Source organism: Lissotriton helveticus, chromosome 5_1 (genome assembly GCF_964261635.1).
Source record: "Lissotriton helveticus chromosome 5_1, aLisHel1.1, whole genome shotgun sequence".
NCBI classification, from domain to species: domain Eukaryota; kingdom Metazoa; phylum Chordata; class Amphibia; order Caudata; family Salamandridae; genus Lissotriton; species Lissotriton helveticus.
The window spans coordinates 478,050,386-478,071,490 of NC_136065.1; the positions used below are offsets into that span (position 1 = coordinate 478,050,386).

Here is a 21,105-nt window from a genome sequence, read left to right on the forward strand (position 1 = left end):
CTTTATCAACCGTATTTACCGTCATCCTTACAAATACTGTGTGCTCAGCCTTGATTCTGGCAACTATTTGCTAGTCTGCCACCACTGTATTTATTTAAAAGAAATCTGTGTGTACACAAACACTACATACTCACTAATATACACGCATGTGATGTACGCAGATGCCCAGAGTGCGCAGTGCTGTTTATTATCGTTACTGAGTGCAGCGAGGGACACGGGGAGTTTCCGGGGATGCCATGTCTGTCCCTCAAAGCCGTTTAAATAGCGTATTCTTCTTTGCGGAAGTGCACGTCGGGTTCCTGCCAGGGTGATTCTAAGCACGAGGTTAAATCGCATGAGTGAAATGAAATATCTCATTACATGGGCCTCTTACAAGATGGTTAGTTAGAATGTGTCGTGCTCACACCATTCAATTCACAATTGCACTACTACCCTTGTACATATAGTTATTAGCAGATGTCATTAGTAACATTTAATTGGCTCACAATTATTATCATGGTATGTCACATGTATAGCACACGAAAAGCACTTCAGTATGTGCTTAGATAAAACTCATGTTTCAGTGCAGACCCCCCCCCCACACCTCACGGTGGCCCTGTGATCTTGCACCAGCTTCTCTTCAGCCCATGCACAGGATATGTAGGCTACATAAGTGGCAGTATACTCTGCGCTGCAGCCGCATGGCCATCTGTGTACATTCCTGCAGATGAAGGTGATGTGCTTAACTTGCACCATAGCACTGTTCTGTGGAACGTTTCAAAATGTATTGAACTAATGTAACCCCTTGCAAAATTCACAGGGGGCACAGTGATCTTCTTTACCCCTGTACAATCCTGCCGTTTACGTCATGTTTTTAACCCCCAATACCATCCTGAAGAAGGGAGTAATGATGTACTTAGCCAAATGAACATGCTGCGGGAGGGTATGGTGATGTGTTTATGGCCTGTACTATTTAGATGGAGAATGCACCCTCAACCCCTCACCCTCACTCACCCTCAACCCCTCACCCTCACTCACCCTCAACCCCTCACTCACCCTCAACCCCTCACCCTCACTCACCCTCACCCTCACTCACCCTCAACCCCTCACTCACCCTCACTCACCCTCAACCCCTCACCCTCAACATCAACCCCTCACCCTCACTCACTCACCCTCACCCTCACTCACCCTCACTCACCCTCACTCACCCTCACTCACCCTCACTCACCCTCACTCACCCTCACTCACACTCACCCTCACTCACCCTCACCCTCACCCTCACCCTCACCCTTACTCACCCTTACTCACCCTCACTCACCCTCACCCTCACTCTCACTCACCCTCAACCCCTCACCCTCACTCACCCTCACCCACCCTCACCCACCCTCACTCACCCTCACTCACCCTCACTCACCCTCAACCCCTCACCCTCACACAGTGGAATAGGTCTCGGAGCATTTGAGTTAGAGCTTTTAGAAATGTTTATGTTTTTTTTTTTTTTATTCTTTAGCATTGGCTACAGGAAACAAAAATGCTAAAGATTTACAAAAAAACCCATAAACAATTCTAAAAGCACTAACTCTAATGCTGCGAGACCTATTGCATTTCCAATGCTTGTTTTTCTTATAAGAGGAAAAGATGTTATGATGTAAGTTGTGATGTCACATGGAATGTGAGTGTTCTAGGAAGGAATGTATAATAAGAGGTATAGATTATTGGGAGTCATTTGGAGGGACTTGCGGTTATAAACCTCGCTTTCCCTGGAGCTATGTACTTCACGTTCTACAAGTCAATAAATCCTGAACAGGTATCTGAGTGGAGTTATCAAAACTACAGTTCTTATCCTTCGCACATTGATCAGCTTTCAGTCCCTCCTGCATTGCTCCCTTGATTCAATGTGTTTAGGGTGCTATTGGAAGGCCGGGCAGGGGAGAATGAGGTGCACAGTTTTTACTACTCCTGATATAGGTTTGTCATCTGCTGAGGCAGCAAGCCTGTTTTTTAGTATCTTATTGAACGTATAGGATATATTATTATTATTATTCAGATTCTTCTAGGTCTGTTTTTAATATTTTAGATTGCTTAATTTCTCTGTTATGTTACTTACACTTTTGTACAGTTGATGACATGAATTTGTATGAAACTCATCTGAAAATGGTGCTAAGCATTAAAAGATTGCATTTGAAATCTAACTACCAGTCAGTAGATTTAAATCTTAAATCCAGCAGGCACACTATTACAAGCCGTCTAGAAGAGTTTACTAACCTCTTTAGTGAGGAATACTAGACATCATCTTTAATTGGTAACATTTTAGTGGATGAGTAATCAAAGCAGTTAGAGCTTTTGCCATGTCTGATTGTAGCAATTTCAGTCTTCCACTGGCCAGATCTCAATGCTCTGCTTTTGGGAATTCAAACAGTTATCTCAAGCCCTTCAATATTGCATTCATCTATCAAAACAAATGCTGAAATACTAAACATCTTATGAAGTCTAGTGGCTCATAGTATTCTTGTTCAAAATCATCATTTGCTAAGTGTTTGATGCTAATTCTAAAAATAAATAGAATTCTTAGAAATGAAAGTAAATGACAAACACAAAAATTCAAAGACCGGGCCTTGCTTTGTGTGCAAATGTGCAGCCATCATTTGTGCATGCGTGTGTTGTCATATTAAATATAGTTTTATTTTCTTTACAAATGATTCTTAATTAGTATACATTTATTGCAGCAGCAGGCCCCTCTTTAAAATATTTACAAAAAAGCCTACTACAATGGAAAAAATCTGAAAAGTATTGCTTTCTGTATAAAATGTATTTCTGTTATAAATGAATGTAATGATGTCGTTTTGATATGTAATTATAGTCTCTCAGGCGTGGCAGTGCAAGTCTCAGACTTGGGAGTGCAAGCACCCCATAGTAGGCCGAATGATAGCCAAACAGCTAGTAACATGAGGTGAGAGAGAAATACACCTCTGTGTGGAGCCAAAACCACACTTTGTATAATATGTGAGGTAAAAGTAGGTCTTGCTGACTGCTGCTCTGTCCAGCAGGCCTGAAAACCAGGCTTGACACTTGGTAAGATGGACTTGATGTTGATTTTAGGGACCTGGGTTCTGTTGTAAGTATTATAAGTTACATATGAAGTTGGTACCTGACGTAGACCTTAGAGTAGAGATTTGAAGTAGGAGGTCAATTTTTCCCCTTCTTGGATAGCGATTGCATTTAAAGACTCATTTTTAGATCTCAGCTCAACTTTGCTTGCTCTGTCTCTTTGAGACAAGTTGCATATACGTTACGGCCTTCAGCCCATCCATAGGCTTCCCATTTGCTGGCTCCATTGTCGCTCTCATATTCTTTCTCCCCATTTGTCCATGGCATGCATGCGTCATGCCTCTTCCAGTGTTTAGCCCTCCCGAGAGCAGGGACCAAGTACCATATCAATCCACTAGTCACCGTTTTAGCGTCTGTTTTACAGACACCTTTTTGCTTTGACTAAGAGCAATTCGCATGAGCACTTGTGTTTCGCTCCCGGCTCCTCTGTAAATTGGCCTATAAATCTTGTTCTTATCTCCTCACATTTGCTGTGCAACCAAAGATAGGGATCAAATGTCAGACGCTCTTTTCTTTGTCTGATTTCTGTAGCTTTCTACCTGCTTACCCAACGTTCGCTCTCTGGTGCGGTACAACCTAAATGCATCTCACGACCGACCTTGTTTTGAAATAGTTATTTTCTTCTCCCCATCACACACTCAACAGCAGCTTTGCACTCATTGATGGTGGAGAAGTGCTCTCACATGTGTGTGTTGTCTGCGGAGCTCCTGTGGGCTCGTCGATTTTTATGAGTTGAGTAAATTGACTAGATTTAGAATAGGGCGAGCCCATAAAAAAAAACTTGTAAAAAACATATTTCCATGGTTGGCTCTTACTGTTTACTGTAAATTCAAAGTGGTTTTCGGACGAGTGTCATCCGTGTGGAAGAACGTAGCTGAGAACTGAAGTTTTGTCATTTCATGGCGAGGACTTGTCTGTGTTTCCGTAGCATTGGTTCACAAAGGTCCGTTGCTTTGTTGTGCAGCCACCAGATGTCCCCTACTCCGGCTGCTGCTGGTTGCCTTTTGTGGGGGTGGAGCAGGTGAACCCGTGCATGGGATTGGCAAATAGTAATCGGTTTTGCATCTCCCATGTTACAAAACTGTAACAATATATTTTGCTCCTTTACATTGCTGACACAGCTTTTTAGAGTAGCATCAGAAACCGGGATGAACACATTACTGTAATTCTTGTGATGCACTGTGTCTGTGCATGCTTTACTTTGTAACATGGAAGAACTTCCTCCCCATTGGCCTTTCCCTCGTTTTTAGGTCTCACCAACCGATGCAGCGCCATGCACTGCTCGCGTAAGCGAGACTTATTATTGCCGGGTAGCTTAGCGAAGTGGGACAGGAGAGGTGCACAAGCTTGTTAACACATTGGAGACAATGGCTGTGCCCGCGCGCTTTGGAGACATGGGCTGTGAACGCGTGCGTCTCTTCTCGCGCTCCCCCGCACTTTAACTTTCGTGAGTGAGGGTGCCAGGATCGCACCACGGCTCACCTCCCGGTCAGCCTCGGAGGTTAATGGCTTTCTCATGGAGGTTTGTGTGGATTCTGTGGAATCTGCGGTAAATGCCGATAGAGGAGGTCGCAGCGTGTCTTCGAGCATCGGAAGTGCGCACGCCCGCGCAGGGGATTGTTGGATCGAGACTCTGTGCAGCGAGGCGGGTGCTGCAGCTTGTTCGTTGGCTGATGGCGGCGGGACTCTGGTGTCCTCAGTGTCTGCCTTCTGCCGAGGCCTCATCTCAGACCCTACGCGGCAGCAGCAGCTACGCCCGCTACTAATCGCTCTTTTGTATTTGATGTGTTAAAGCAGGAGACGCGCCATGAGTTCCGACTTGATCCAAGTGATCAATGTGTCCCCCAGCGCCAATTCCGAGCAGATGCTGACCCTCTTTGGGTTCCTAGGACCGATCGAGTAGTTAAGGCTCTTCCCTCCGGAGTAAGTGTACCGCTGGTTGGGCGACGGGCGGGGAGCAGAGATCAGCTCTATGTACGCGGCGGGATCTTAGTGTGGGACACAAGCAGGCCGCTCCGGGCCTCTGCACGGCAAATTATGATGATGTATCTGGGGCCCATTGATGGCGCCTAACCCCTCTCTGTATAGGTGCAGAAACTGGTTTTCTGTGGCGTGCTGTTTCTAGGGTACATTGCCTTTACCGTAGCACCTTCTGCAGCACGTTCAATTGAGAAAGCGAATTGCAGTTTTTTAAGGATCCATTTGGGTAGATCTGGGGTGCCATGTGATAGTTTTTTTTTTTTTGGAGGGGGAGTATTAGCTCGCCTGGGTAATGATTCATTATAAGGCTTGCACCGTCAGATGTGGACTGCGTGCTTAGCAAGCCTTTGTGGATGTTTTATGAATTTGCTGTTGTGTACATTTGTGTGCCTGCTCTGACTCGTTTTCGTAGTTTGTGACCGCGTGCTTAGTAGCATCTCATATGGGTATTTGGCTGTTTTGTGAGTTTGCTGTTGTGTAAATCCCAATGTGTGCCTGCTCTGACCCCGAATGGGTAGATTGTGACCGACTGTCTGCTTTTTAGCCCACCTATCGGTAGCATTCCCCTCTTCAGAATGGTCGCGTGTCTTGTAGCTGCCCTGTGTATTTATTGGAAATCTATTTCTGGGGCCGACCTTGTAAGACAGTACTGGATGGTGTAATATATCTCCGCGGTTGTATGTGGCATTGAGCAAAGTAAACAAATTATCGTTTAGTTAACATATATGTTAACGTGTTTCGCAATTGGTAGGACTATAGTTTACGATCTTTTGTTTATTTTCAATAGTGTTTATGGACTACGCTTTTTCAGAAGTTAAAGTGCCGTTTGCTAATTATTTTACATTTATTATATATAGCCTCGTGATCAAAAGGGTTCGGGTTGGGGGAGGCAGACTTACTCTGTAATGTAGACATTTTCTGGAAGGATGGCCTTTGATTTACTTTATTGATCTTCTTTTCGAGAGTTGTGAGAAGCTACACTTGAAAGCAAGGTTGGGGGAAATGTTCAACCCCTATGCGTTAACTACATGTGTAGATGCCATGTTAAGGTTCAGTATGTGTGGTCTTGTGCTATGGAAGGCAGATGTTTAGAGAGAAAAAACTCTTTTTTTTCCCCCAGACTTTGACATTATTGTGAGCCATCTGAATTTAGATGAGCTATTGTCAGCGAAATAATTAAAAGTGGGGACGTTTTAACTATGTGGAAAGGTGTGGTAGGAGTGGTGTGAAGTGATTTAAAAAACATGTTTTATGTCTTTTGCTTTATAAAGTGGGGTTCCATTAGTGCATTTTTGTGGACAAGAATGTGTACTTTTATTGTCTTTGTGTTTAGTCTGTATGTTATGCTACTTGTTATTGAGTGCTCACGTATGTTGGGTGATAACAATTTTCACCCATGCCTTTATCCACCCATGCTAGTATTTTACAAGCAATCCTGGCATATTATTCCTCAGTCCGGGCAGTAGTAATGATTTCATGTATTGCACTCTGCGTCAGGTCTGCTTACCTGTCAGATGATCATGCCTTGTTTCTGCAGTGCTGCAGACTTGGCTTATGTTATGTATTGTATTGTATTGTAATTGCATTTATGTAGCGCCTACTACCCCTGACGAATCGCTTTTTTGGTGGGTAGCATGCTACTCCAGAACCCATAAATTATTAGTGGTGAAATAGTATAGTAAAATATGAACGTAATTTGATTGGTGGCTATGTTAGTCAGTTATTTGGATTCCGGCGGATATTGGAGCTATAAAAAAGGAAAAGAGTTTGCATTTATATATAGCTTGCTACCCCGGATGGGGTGTTGAAGCGCTTTTTCGGCAAGTAGTACGCTACTCCGGAACCTGTAAAGGATTGGTCAGGCCTAACAAAATCCACTCGCCAACTTGCAATGTCGAGTGAGATTTAAGCATTTTCTCGACCTTGCTGGCCCCTCCCTCCTATGAAATGTTTGGCTGTTGCATTTTTAGCTTTAAAAAAAGTTGCTTAACCACATATTGATCTTTTAGCACAAACAAAGTTTTAAGATGTTAATGTCTCTCATAACTTATGACTTCTGGAATTTATATCCCCTCTGAAGAAATTGATTTATTTTTCACTATAACTGAAATTGTTCTGTGTATTTTATATTCTTTTGTGTACCTCCTTTTTAGTTCCAAATCATGAAAATAAACTTGAACTTGTCATGTGCTTGCAAGGAAAAATCATTGCATGCATTTACTCCAGTTATCTTGTGATATGTTATATTAATACCAGTTAGGTGGGATCAATAATGAGGGCTATGTGGTTTCAGGTGAATGGTTGGTGAGAGAGGCTGGGGGTGATTACATAATGTTATGTCGCAAGGATAGGGTTTAAAAGCAGTAGATGCTGCCGGGTGTGGAATAACAAGCATTTGCAATGCAATAGGTCTCGTATTATTAAAGTTTGAGCTACTGGTGTAGTGTAGCTCCTATTTTCCCAATAGGCTCTGCGCATTGGAATAGTACCTACAGCAGTAAAGGCCTAGGCCAGACGTTAACTAGGTCTACTACTGTCGATACTAGACTTAATTTTTGGGTTTGCCAGCTAAGCTCAGAGTTCGCTAGAAACTTTCTCGAATGTTCAAGGAAGGATTAACTCCCCTGATTAGACAAGAAGGGATTTAGTTTCTGACAACCATAGAACATGACAACTTTGCTCTCCCCTAATCAAGAGTCAATCTCGAGAGTCGTGTGAGCACAAGGCAATTATTTTACTCAGTCAGTACGTGCATTCTTAGTCTCATCAGAATGTAGAGAAAAGGAAGAGACGGGCGTGTTCAATAAAAGATGTTATTTATTGATCAGTCTCTTTTCTCGTACAAGAGAAATGGATCGATATTATTGCAATACTTATAGTTAAGTAAAGTGCATACATTAGAAGCAATAGTATAAAATAATACTGTAAAAACATTGATATGGTTTCTGAGCCATATGATGTTTAAAATGATTAAAATATATTTACATACACATATACATTTTGACTAAACGTACTCAACTGGTGTTTCTAAATACGCCTACCCCGTGTACCTGACCTAAGTCTAATGCGTGGGCGGGAATAGAAAGTTACAGTTTAAGTTAAGTTTGTTTTTGCCAAGTGAATAACTAAAGAATTCTCTAGGAGGGGTTATTCAGTTCTGTACCTGGAATTTAGGATGAATGAGGAATGGTATCTCTTTCTCTGCTCTCGATATTCCAGGCTGCCTGCGAGGGCTGCCCAGAAGCGCCGGTGCTGGGTCTCTCGGCTTGAGATAGCAGCGCGTCTCTCAGCGCGTCAGGAAGGCGGGGCTGCTGCCTGCGGGGTCTGCTTCTGCTCTCGGCTTCGGCAAGTATGGCTGCTCCGTCTTGTCACCACGCGTGTGTTTGCATAGGGCAAGGTCGGCAATATTTATACCTTAAAGGTGCCGAGATTGACGTAAGGATGGACATAGGTACGTCAATAAAGATGTCATACGACTTGCTCGTTAGCACATTCTTTACTAAAGTTCTCTGTGAAATCAAAACAATGGCCGCACGGATTATCCAGGTTGTCATAGGTTGGATTTGTTATGAGAACGTCGTATGCCTTATCAGGGGCTGGAGGAATGTCGCTTGTCTAATTAGATCTCAAGCGTTATGACCTAATCAGATAACACGTTCCTGTGCCGTAGTGTGACTGCGTCAGATAACGGTATCTGCATCATGGGGGATTTCTTGCCTCATGGGCTGACTGTTAGTTAACTAGCTAGTAAGTTTAACCAGAATAGGGTCAGGAATAGGGGGATCGAATCAGAACCTATAGAAATACACGACACTGGCATTGCTACATAATGCAACACCAATAGCTCACACTTTAATAATGCGAGACCTATTGCATTGCAAATGCTTGTTATGAACTGCATACACATGCTGTGTGTAGTTCATTCATTCTTCGAATTCGAAGGTCAACCAGACAAGAGAACAATGCTTCGAGCTTGCAAATGCTCCTAGCTGCTTTATTTTGCAGACAGATGCTTAATTGTACACACTTCTAATTCCGAAGCACATCGAGCATGCTAGATGCTGCTCGTGTCTGTTTGCATCCCACTCTATTGTTTGTGATGTGTTTTCCCATCTGTCGAGCAAAGCAGCAGCATTTCCGTATATCAAGATGTTGTTGCGCCTTCACTTAGCAGCTTCAGCATTGGAATGGTTAATAAATGTCCCAACATCGAAGTTGCGGCAGACTGAACAGGGTCACAGGGACCTTTCGCTCCTCTGAGCTGAAGGGCCTATTAGCACAGCAGCCAGGAGCAACCTCTTAGCCCATTCCCACCCCACTCTGTCACCACAAGAGTAGCAACGTGTAACCGAATGTGTGCCCTATGCAGTCTACAGACTCGTGTTACATTTAAAAAACACATTTGATCAACTACAGCATTTAGGAGGTTCTGTTGTTGTTCTCAATATGGTGCAGATATACACAGCCTGCATGCTATGTTTACAATGATTAGTGCTTACTTCCAAATGGATATATAATTAAGATGTTTTAGTCGCCTATAAAATCAGTTCCGGTAAACAAATTGTTTGGGGGAGGCTAAAAGACAGTAACATTGACAACAGCAATAAATTTCGCACGCGGGTACTCCCATTCATGTTAAAACGCTGGATGCATGAAGCGGTTTGGAATTTATTGGCCACAGCCTTATTTCACATTGCACCAAACCACCCCACAAATCTTTAACAGCGAGGGTCATAAAACTTCTTGCACGTACATAATTGGGCATCAAAGAAACGATTTACTGTAGAGCATGTCATAAATCACATGGCCTGATTGTTACCAGGTCATATATCAAAGCGTAAATCACTCCTAAGTCCTAAATCAAGTCATAAATAAAATAGCAATATTAATCCAGTCATAAATCAAACATGCAGACACCTTTGTCATGTCGCAAAAGTGTTTCTTTGTCATGCATAATCCGGCGTTTATTGTTGTCACCTTGAGCCCCTTTATCTGGAGCTTAAAAGACTATGTGATTCAGGAGTATTCCACCATCTCTATTTAGGCCCAACTCGCTGCCATACTTATTTGGTGTGACCTGCCTACCGGCAGGCCTGGGTATCGAGTGCAGTGTTCTGGTACCCCTCCCCTCTCTCACCGCCTTTCCGTGCCGCAAGGCCATCCCAAGGTAAGTACGTGGTCTGCTACTCTGATGGTTGCCTTTCAAACTCTTAAGCTACATTCCATAGACTTTAACCACTGTGGCTCATTTTCTTTTGCTGCCACAGTTTCTCGTTGATTTGTTGGTGCAGGGAAGTGGGTTTTGCTGATTCTGTGTCTCTGTCCTCGCCAGCACAAACAGTACCTGAGTACGGGCGCTTCCCGCTTATTGCTATGCATCTTAATGACCTATAAGTCTGTAAACCTCCGTGATTGTCACTCTCTAAAATAGTATGCATATGTTTTGTTCAGTTTTATTAGTTTTTCTACAGATCAAATCAGTGCGCATAAACCTACTCAATTTTTCGCTTGCAGGATGGACACACAACTGTAGAAGAAGACGAGACACTGGCTGATGTACCTCAACATGTGTTTGACACTCTTCCTGATGAAGTGAAGCTTTTCCCATCAGCTGTTAATAAGGCCCGTCTTGGTAAGTGTGAAATATTTAAGTGGCTAGATAAATATTGTAACCTTCTTTGTTCCTAACCCTCACTAGTACACCGGAAATCCTACAGAACACGCTGAACTCGTACCCACCAAGTTAGTGCAGATATTACCTACAGCCATTTTAATCTTTGCTACTTTAACTCTTGTGTTTCGACTGGCCCCCTTTATCTCCTACGAGCAAGGGGTTAAAGCTGTGACTTTTCTCGATGTGCTCTTTGTTTTGCATCGACCGATTTGCCAAAAATCTTTAAGAAGGCTGTAGCAGGATGTGTGAAGTAACAATGGTTAAAGAAGAATTTATCTCTGCCTATTAAGAACCTACTGCCTTCCTTTGCCGTTTTTGTGAGAAGTTATTTGAGCCTACCAATGAAAAATTCCCCTTTGACCCACCAGCATCAGGCTTGCATCGTAAATTTTGAAGTGACCTCGGACACATCCATTCTGCTGGTCATGGTATTATGTGGGGGTGCTTTTCAGGTGGACGCTTAGGGAGCACCTATCAAACCTGGTACTGATTGGGTCACATTAACAAGCACTACATTTTGATGGCTGCATTGTGTTTATTCGCTGCCTTGTTATATTTTGAGTTGGTAGGTGTTATAAATAACAAGTTTATATTATATGTGTAGTTTATACGTTGCGGAGTGCCACAGGGCTCATCCTTGAGCCCTACGCTCTTCAACATATATATGTCCCCTCTTGAAAAGATTGTCACCCCATATGGAATTAAACTTCTCACATATGCGGATGACACCCAGCTGGTTGTCTCTTAGTCAGCAGGAAAATCCTACCATCAATTTGTACTCCTGCCTGAAAGATATAGCCAGCTGGATGGACAGGTCTCATTTGAAACTTAACAGTGACAAAACTGAGATACTGGTGATGGGGAATCAGTCTCACTTCCGTCCGGACTCTCTTTGGCCCCCATGCATGGGTCTGCCTCCAACTCCCAAACCCGAGATTAAAAGCCTCGGGCTGTGGCTGGATCAAAACCTTACTATGGACACCCAAGCAAGGAAAACGGCTGGAGTCTGCTATGGTCTCTTGCGCACGGCCCGGAAGATCCTTCCGCTGCTCCCTTTTCAGTCGAGAAAACTCCTTGTCCAGGGCCTCATCCTGTCCAGGTTGGACTACGGTAACTCCCTGTACCTTGGCGCACCACGGAAAGTAACAACCAAACTCCAGATAGTGCAAAATGCCGCCGCACGGATTCTCACCAACACCAAGAGTCGCGATTCGGCCAAACCGGCAATCAGAGCACTGCATTGGTTGCCCGTCCTGGAAAGAGTGCATTTTAAGGCGCTTTGCCTAACGCATAAAATTCTCAACGGGAAAGCTCCCCCTATTCTGAAAGACCTGGTCACTCCTTATACCACCGCCAGAACCCTCCGATCCTCCAATGCCTACTTGACCCGGCCGCCTAGGATCAAGAGGGCGCAATCAGGAGGCCGGCGTTTTTCCTATATCGCTTCCAAATTATGGAACTCTCTTCCCCCTGATCTCCGAGCCCAACCCAATCTGCTGTCATTTCGAAAGTCTCTGAAGACCTGGCTGTTCCCGTAAACTTTCTCTTGATCTCGCCTGTACTTCTGTCAGCGCTGGGACGCTTACGGGCAGCCATGCGCTTTAGAAATCTTTAACATTTAACATTTAACATATATGGTGTAAAATGATTTGTGTAAATTGTAGCAATACTTTTCTGGTATTGCATCTACTGCTGTAGTAGGTACACATAGGAGTATTTCTAGGTATGATTGCTTACATTGCATACAGTGCGGTGATGACGGTGTTCTCAAATTGTAATTATGGGCACTAGGATGTGGGTCAATGTCACACTTCTCTGCGGTCACTAGTAAGAGTCTCAGCAAGTATTCGGGTTGACTTTTTGCATTGTGGTGAGTATCTCTAGAGCATGTCATAAATCACATGGCCTGATTCCCGCATGAGGCTCCTCTTGTGTCATGGTTTCCGGTCTTCACCGCTCCCTGCATTGAGGTCCTGCAGCACGCCTCAGCTCTGGCTTGCGGCCTCCCCAGAACCTGGGGGTAGATCCTGCGCAGAGGCTTCAGGTACCGCTATCCACTGTGGGACCCTGGACCTTCCATCTGGTCTCATTGGGGTTCGAGGGATTATTGAAGCCGTTCAGGAAAGACCGATAATCAGTATGCATGATTATTTATACGGTCACAGTACGGGAGCTTGCTAGCATGCAACCATTGCGCCTGCCATCTTGGCCACACCCCGCTGGCTCCAGACCTGCCCCTCACTGGTCTTCAACACCCACAGGGCACTCTGCCCCAGTGGTTGCAAGCGCCACACCATAAGTGCTGGCCCAATACTACCTCTTGTTTTACATAGCAGTTTGGACTGTGCACTTAAAGCTGCAGACACTATCCAGCTATGAATCATGACACTGCTGAGCTCCTGTTACAGATTGCCCTCTTGTGTAAAGGCTAAGCTGTATTTAGTGGCGCGGAGCGTTTTTGGGGTGCACAGTGAAAGCTGAGAACCTTGACTTCTAACGGAGCCCTTCATGAACCTCCCGCTGCCTGAAGTACATTCTTTCTGTGAATCTTTGTAAAAATGATAGGGAACTGCCTGTGCTTGTTGCTCTGAATATGCCTTCATGCCACTATTGGGTGCCCCATGTTTCACAAGTGAGGGATGATCCCTGGAAGGTGGGACCGGAGGGAGAACTGGGACTACTTAATTTCTCGCTGTTAGTACTCTCACTGTCTCTGCATGGATTCCTTGGGCTCCTGTGTCATCTTTGTGTCTACATCTGCTCCTCTCGGACTCTTACCAATCCCAGCCTGTTCTTTGATTAGCTCCTCTTCCCTTACCTTCTTTCGGTCCCTCCTGAGTTCTCTTTTCACTTCTTGCTCCCCCGACAATAAAACTCTTACATTGCATTACCAGTCTTAAAATACACAAGAATGCTCGAATTCCCGAATACCTGTATGCACTGCAATATTAGGTTTTCACCTCGTTGTTGCACTCTGTTTCCACCACTCCAATCACAGAGACTCTTCACAGATTACCGTTGGACACCAAGGAGTAGAGACAGATAGACACCACTTCCTCACACACTTAACTTCCTCACTCTCAACTTCCGCACACGCACACGCACACACGCACGCACGCACACACACACACACACACACACACTTACAATTACTTAACTTCCCCACACACACACACACACACACACTTACACACACACACTTAACTTCCGCACACCCACACTTAACTTTCTCACACACACACATCACTTTCTCACACACCTGCATATAGCTTCCAGGCATACCTTTGCACAACAACTTCTCATGAACCCATCGTTGTCCCAACATGTACTCCTATACACAAGTCACTTGACACAGGCATACCTGTATCCTTAAACATACTCAAGTACAATAAAAAAAAAAGCCATAAGATTAAAGAAAAAAAACATGCCAATTTGCGGTCATGAAAATTTCAGTGGTACAAAATAAGACACTATTCTCTCATCTCTCTGTTAGGGGTACCTTATTGTGCAGTATATGTACTCCGTATTAGTTCTGTGTTTTATGATTGTGAGATGCTTGTACATGTTTGATTTTGGCACATGAGGCTATTTTTCAGTTGGTGGGATATCCTGCTGAATCTTAATTCGAGTAGAGTACATTTCCAGAAGGTAAGATTTATCTATAGAATGAAAAAGGCTCAATAGGTTTTAAGCCACCACAACATTTATTCTTAAAAAATAAAGAATACAGAGTATTGTTTGTTCACACTTTCACAAAAGCAGCAAGAAATCCAACAAGCAATGGCAAAGCCAAATGGCCTCGCTTGTAAATGAAAATTTAGTCTAGAGAATATAACCTGAGGACCATGTCGACAAGAACAGTGGCTCAGAGGTTATATATAGAATGACAATTGCACTGCCATGTGAGACCTGTATCAATAAGATCAAAAGCTCAATATGTATATACAGACACATGCATTCCCTCATTTAACAAAAGGGCCGGCATTCACAAGGGCATATAGTTACAGGTATATATGTTTTATTGCTGCCAGATTTTAGAAAAACATAGAGATAATTCATGCAGGATGGTCTCAATATAATGTGGCAAAACATTTTTGGATGGGTTTTTGTTGGAAATGTAGTTATTCTAGTTGGCAAGTCAAGGCAAAACAGTGGAAAGATCATAAGCCTCCCCACTCACCGCACCAGTGTGAAGCACATCCCATGCCCGACAGAGCACTGATATCATGCAGTATTACTATATACGAAAACTACTAGAGCAGATGGCTCTAGGGACATCATATCGGAGGGAGTTTTAATATAGATTCACCATATATGTCAAGGAGTTGCTTCAATCAATATAGATCTATGCGCACTAAATATACTGAAGTAGAGGTAGTGTAGAGTTAATGCACGAGATGGGACAGCGCGGTACTCCGAGTTAATGGAATCCAAGTTAGATGGTCCTCATGTCAACTCATCTGATGTGCCGAGCACAGGATTATAACTCAATTCAGTTGAAGGCTCGTAGAAAAGAATTCGCGAACGCTGGAAATGCTGATTTAGATAGATTATAGACTCTATGTTGTGAACTCTTTTGTTCAGCCCAGTGTGGATATCTCTCTTAAGAAGATTTATACTCTATACTCTCAAAATAGGTTCAATATAGAAATGACTCTTGATGTCTCTTCTCTCTTGGGGTGTAAAGTAAGGTAATGTTATAGTACAAATATGTGGGTCTATATGGCACTGCTTCCCTTTTCACAAAAAAGTTATCTGATTGAACATGGGACGATGCATTTAGTGTTGGTGTTCTTTTTGATTTTTTACATTGACCTTTCAGAAACTGTTTTAAACCAGGGACATGTGTGGTATTGCCTCTCTTTATCATTGTTGAAATATGTAATTTTCCCTATGTTTTGAGATTATTAGAAGTATCTATAAGTTGTCTTTTTTCATGACATGTTTACAGACCTAATTCCAATTGAAATGGGCCCCTTGAACGTCTTCCCTTTGACTTGGAGGGTTTCTGCCACTGTTCCATATACGTTTCTGCACCTTGAGGAAGGTGGCTTTATAAGATTGGATCATTTCTTCACCGAAATGCGCTTTGGTGCATTTTTACTATTTATTGACATAAGAAGGCACATTTTATTAGTCTATTCAGATCATAAAATAATACTATAAAAAAAAATTGTATTCTGTTTGAACCCAATGTAAACCAACAGTGATTAATATATGGATGAGCCATGAATTAATGAAATGTCAATAAGCCATTATTTTTAGAGAGTAGATTGAATAATGTGGATTGAATGTGGCTGGTTGTGTTGATATTTGGGTATGGTTTTTAGATGTTTGTGGTATGATCAAGGAGCCCAATATAAACCTATGTGAATGCGTAGATTTATAATTGGATATACTAATGACTGTGTTTTCTGAACTTCGTATGACATGTATAAAAGAAAAAGTATAAAATAAATGTATGAGCTAAACCATTCTCTCTTAATACGTTTGAATAACGAAATATATAAATTTCTACAAATTGAGTTTCACCTATGAAACAATAAGTGGAGAGGCAGTACTCCTGTTTATTGAACTGATCTTTTGCCCTGATTTGCCATCTCCTATCTTCAATTTTCAGGGACCCTCTTCTGTCCAGTTTTTATTTTATTGGTCAACTCTTTTTCACTTATGGTGTTACAGTGGTCAGTAAGCCAGCATCCAAAATCACTTTTGCCAGATTGTTGACTTTTAACCTCTCTCTGTAATATACGATACACAGTTAGCATCTTTCATCCAATGCATATGCACTTTCCACCAGAGCATTGGCAGGGTCTGTAAAATGTTAGACACGTTTGTTTCTGAGCAATTTGCATGCCAGCGATGTTGAAAACCTGCATAAAAAGTTTTGGAATTTTTTTTTGCTTCCGAGGGCAATACGGAATTTGACTAAGCGGTCTTAGGGAACCGTTGCTTTCCATAATCCTGTTTCTGCTTTCCCTCCTCGCTTTATTTTTTGTATTGCTTTGAGAGGTACTGACAAGTTGTGAATAAGACCGATCCAGGGACCCCTGATAGAATACGGTTATGTTCATTTTGCCACTTTTACTCCTAAACTGTAGGGTCTTTCCTGTTCTCAGCATCCTCATGCCTTGCGTCTCACATTTCTTAGTGACAATACAACCTGGCTCATTCTCATCAAATATGTCACTACGATTCATCTGAGTTGACTACCTTGGTGTAGACATAGTCCGTTATTGAATGAATCATTTTTTTTAACTGATCACATCTAAAAATGAGGTAATTCAAACTAAACATGAGTCTAAATAATGGGCTAGTTCTCTGAGACCAGAGTGCTATGGGATCTTATTTCAACCATCCAAGTGGAGAGGAATCTGGCAAAATGTTTGATTCTGAGCCCTCCTGTTGCAGCAGGAGGCTCTATCACTAAAGGAAGAAGCACGTGTTTCGTATAGTGTTGTGGGCTGAATCCAACTTGATGTGAATCGACTTGATTGTTAGACTCCAGACACATCTTTGATTGGATGGTCATGTTAAGATTTTTAAATCATGTGGCATTTTGCTAAAGTGGCCATAGCATTTTCAAAATGGATGTCACGAAAGCTTTTTGAAGTGAACTAACAGAACTAGACAGGAGGGAAACATTGACATTGATGAATAACTGTGAGCAATTGTTTGAGTTGGATTATTGAGGTATTTTGGAGGGCAAATGACTATCGGATTGGTTTTCCAAGTGAGGGTTTGCTGAGATGGGAAATTGTGACTGTAGTAAGGAGTCAAACGCTGAATGAAACTACATTGAGGTTCTTATAACAGAGGTTTGGATTAGCATGGGTGTTTTGTAGACGAGACTGATTTACACGGCAAAGGAGAATGAATTAACTTTGGACGGATGTTTTTACATCATACGCAAAAATAAAAAACAACTTTAGTTCAAAGAATTTGATGTGAGTATTACTGATTATTCAGGATTACATTAACAGATACATGATCTATTTGTGGACCTGAAAAAATATCGTTCTTCACACAGTGACAATTAAACATCTCTTGCTTAAAGAATTTGCTTTTTACAAGTCCTATATTCGCCCTGTAAGCTTTTATTTATTCTTTGTAGTTAATTACGTTTGAGAATGTATTTATTGTGTTTCCTTTAAGACCAACGTTAACCAGGATTTAAAGAGAGGAGCTTACCTGTTTATTTTAGTTTTTTGTGCAGGCAGTGATAGAGAAGTTAGAATTTAGCAATTCTTTCTTTCTGTGCCATAGTGGTAATGTGATATGCTGTTAGTTATGTTAAAATAAAGGAGGCAAATATATATTGGAAATAAATAAACAAATAGTCCTTTCATTACTGTGATATAGATTGCCAATCATGATGGTATAATTTTGAGGCACTTTTAGGCCAAACATTTGGCATTGTGTGTAGTGATTGAAAAAATCCGATTTCTTTTATTTTATGGAGTCATTTAGGTTGCAGCTGTGCAGGATCAGGGCATTTACCAAAATCTCAGCACGTTAGTACGTTACTGTGTAGGGCTATTTAAGAAAAAGAATTTCACACTGCCCTCACACCCTGAAAAGCTAGCGTCAGAATCCAAAGCGATGGGGAAAGGTGGTACATTTTCTTAAATGTGAAATTCTAAGACAAACATTGGCAAAGCCAATAGGTCTTGCCTATGCAAGAGCTGTTGGCTTTTGCCAATGCGTTTAGTCATGTTGTACACCAGCGTGGCTGCTATTCAGCATGGCTACATATTAGTGGGGGTGGGCGGAATTTGCAGAGGGGCCTTTCGCAAAATTCCACAAAACGGCAAGAAATCTCCGCGAGCATGTGAAATTTTGCGTGCTCTCGGAGATTTTGCTGCACCCGTCGAAAGTATCGCCTGTAAAGTGGCTCTACTGTGTTTGTGTGAGAATAAAATATAAACCCAACCTGGTCACCGTGTCTTGCTTTTTTTATTTTATTTATGCCGTGCTTTATTTATTTTTCACGTTTTCTTCACCTTTTTTTCCCGCCCTTCTCCATCCAGATGCTGCACTTTGAAAGAGAAAAATTAAAGAAACAGGCTGCTTTTCCAGCAAGTCAGTAGGATCGAGAATCTCGATCCTACTGACTTGCCGGAAAAGCAGTCTGTTTCTTTCATTTTTCTCTTACAAAGTGCAGTGTCTCAATGGAGACACTTACAGGAGCCCGAGTGTCACTGTCCACTTCTCTGCCTCCCTCCCTCCCTCTTTCCGTCCGTCTCTACCTCGATCTCGATACGGAAAGAGAGGGAGGGAGGGAGGGAGGCAGAGAAGTGGACAGTGACACTCGGGCTCTGCCTCCTGCAAGTGTCTCCAGACGCTGCACTTTAAAAGAGAAAAATGAAAGAAACAGACTGCTTTTCCAGCAACAGAGTTTAATTTGATTTTGGATCCATTTCACTGGGGAACAACTGGAGTAAGTTAGCCAGCAAGTCCGTAGGATCGAGATCGAGGTAGGGACGGACGGACGGAAAGAGAGGGAGGGAGGGAAGTGGACACTTGGGCTAATGCAAGTGCTTCCGGGTGAGGTTTAAAATACCTCATGCCCCCCGAATTCCGTTCCGTCGCGGATCGTGGAAGTTTCAACATATTCACGTTCCGTGCGGAACACAAGAATGCAGAAATTTCGCAATTTCCAAGAGCAGAACGGAATTTTCCACCCACCCCTACATATTAGGGGCGTAAAGTGGAGGGGCATAGAGTGGAATAAAGTGTAGTAGAGTGGAGTGTTGTAGACTAGTGTCATAGATTGGTGTACAGTGGAGTAGATGTGTGGCTTAGAGTGGCTCAGAGTGAAGTGGCATAGTGTAGTGTAGTGGAGAGAAGTAGAGTGCCATGGAGTAAACAGTCGTAGAGTGGACGGGCATAAAGTGGAGTAAAGTGGCATGGAGTGCCCTAGAGTGGAGTAGAGTATTGTGGAGTGTTGTAGAGTGGAGTGTTGTATAGTTTAGAGTAGTAGAGTGGCTTAGTGAAGTGGCGTAGATTGGAGAGGCTTAGAGTAGAGAATGCATGGTGTGTTAGCGCAATGCCATTACAAACAACACGTTTTCAGTTGAAATGATCATTACATTTGCGCAAATAAGTTTAACTGATAAAAACTATTCAGCGCACAAACGATAATGTGTGGAAACGGCATCACCTAGGGTACTGGTTTGTTCTGAGCATATTAAAATATTTTTTTCCACCGCACTTCCGAATTACAAAAACATTTGCTCCATTTTGCTTTCCCCATTCTGATGCATGCTGGAATATTTGTACAGTTAATTACCAGACCGTTACATGTTTTTGTGTGCTGGAAAAAAATCTTTTCTTTCTCAGTACCTGGCAAGATTGTCACATTAATCCTCTCACTTTGAAGTCCGAGAAAGAAATGCAAACACCATTGTCTTTCAGAAGACCGAGCCTGACATTTGGAGTCTGTCTTTGAACGCACATCAAATGTGACAAGATAAGAGCAAAATGTAGAAGCTTGTTTACAGAAAGCAAGGACTCTTGGAAAATGAAAGGAGCAATGGGACAAGCTTTGCTCCGAGGAGCAAAGACATGCTGAACAGCCTAAAATAAACAAAACCAGCAAATAGAAAGCCGAAAATGCGAGATACAAACCACAAAACCAATGGGTGAATGCAATCCCAGGGAAGCTTTTAGAATGCCCACAGTAAGTCTTTTCATAACCAGATCCCTGTGCGTCTAACCAAAAAGAGGGCTGTCTATGGAAAATACAGGACCATGATTGTGTTAGGCAGTGGGCTCGTATGAATTACAACACCACCTTGAAAGGCTGTGTGTTATTTTGTGTGTGTGCAGGATTGAATGTATGCAGAGGAGAAAAAGAGGATGACCAGACTTAGTGAGCATTTATAAGGTAATCCAGTTAAATCAATCTTTGCACTTGAATTTCATTTATCTGAGTGGGAGTGTAATGTGAATTTGTCCATGACACACTGTGATGTATAATACCTTTTTAGACTCTACCTCAATGGAATGACTTGAGTTTTGCATTAAAATGACTGGAGGCAGGTAGATATTGGACACCTACTTAATTTTTAAAGTACATAGGACATCAGTTCACTTTACAGGTCCACATGGTATAACCCCAGGTAAAACTCCTCAGTAGCAGCAATGCGGTCTTCCCCTCGCATAGATTAAAGCTCCATAGAATGTCCACCAAGGACCACCCACCATGTCATTAACTGTAGGAACAAGAAGACGAGACACAGAGGGTACGTCATAGGACTAGTAATTTACCGTACCACATAATGGTTTGCTCTAACGTGATGTGAGGTTCGTGATACTGAATAAAATAAGCAGTTTGCATCTGAATGTATGAATGCGAGAGG

General features: G+C 42.6%; 1 protein-coding gene across 8 annotated transcripts in view; it reads left to right on the forward strand.

The window, feature by feature from the left end:
* The window catches only part of PRDM2 (PR/SET domain 2), a 404,374-nt gene that overhangs the window by 154,575 nt on the left and 228,694 nt on the right, over nt 1-21,105 (forward strand). For all 8 annotated transcript variants that reach the window (XM_078642772.1, XM_078642773.1, XM_078642775.1 and 5 more), the window contains one exon: nt 10,582-10,699. In XM_078642772.1, the coding sequence (XP_078498898.1) occupies nt 10,582-10,699 (118 nt within the window). The remainder of the gene's footprint in view (nt 1-10,581; nt 10,700-21,105) is intronic.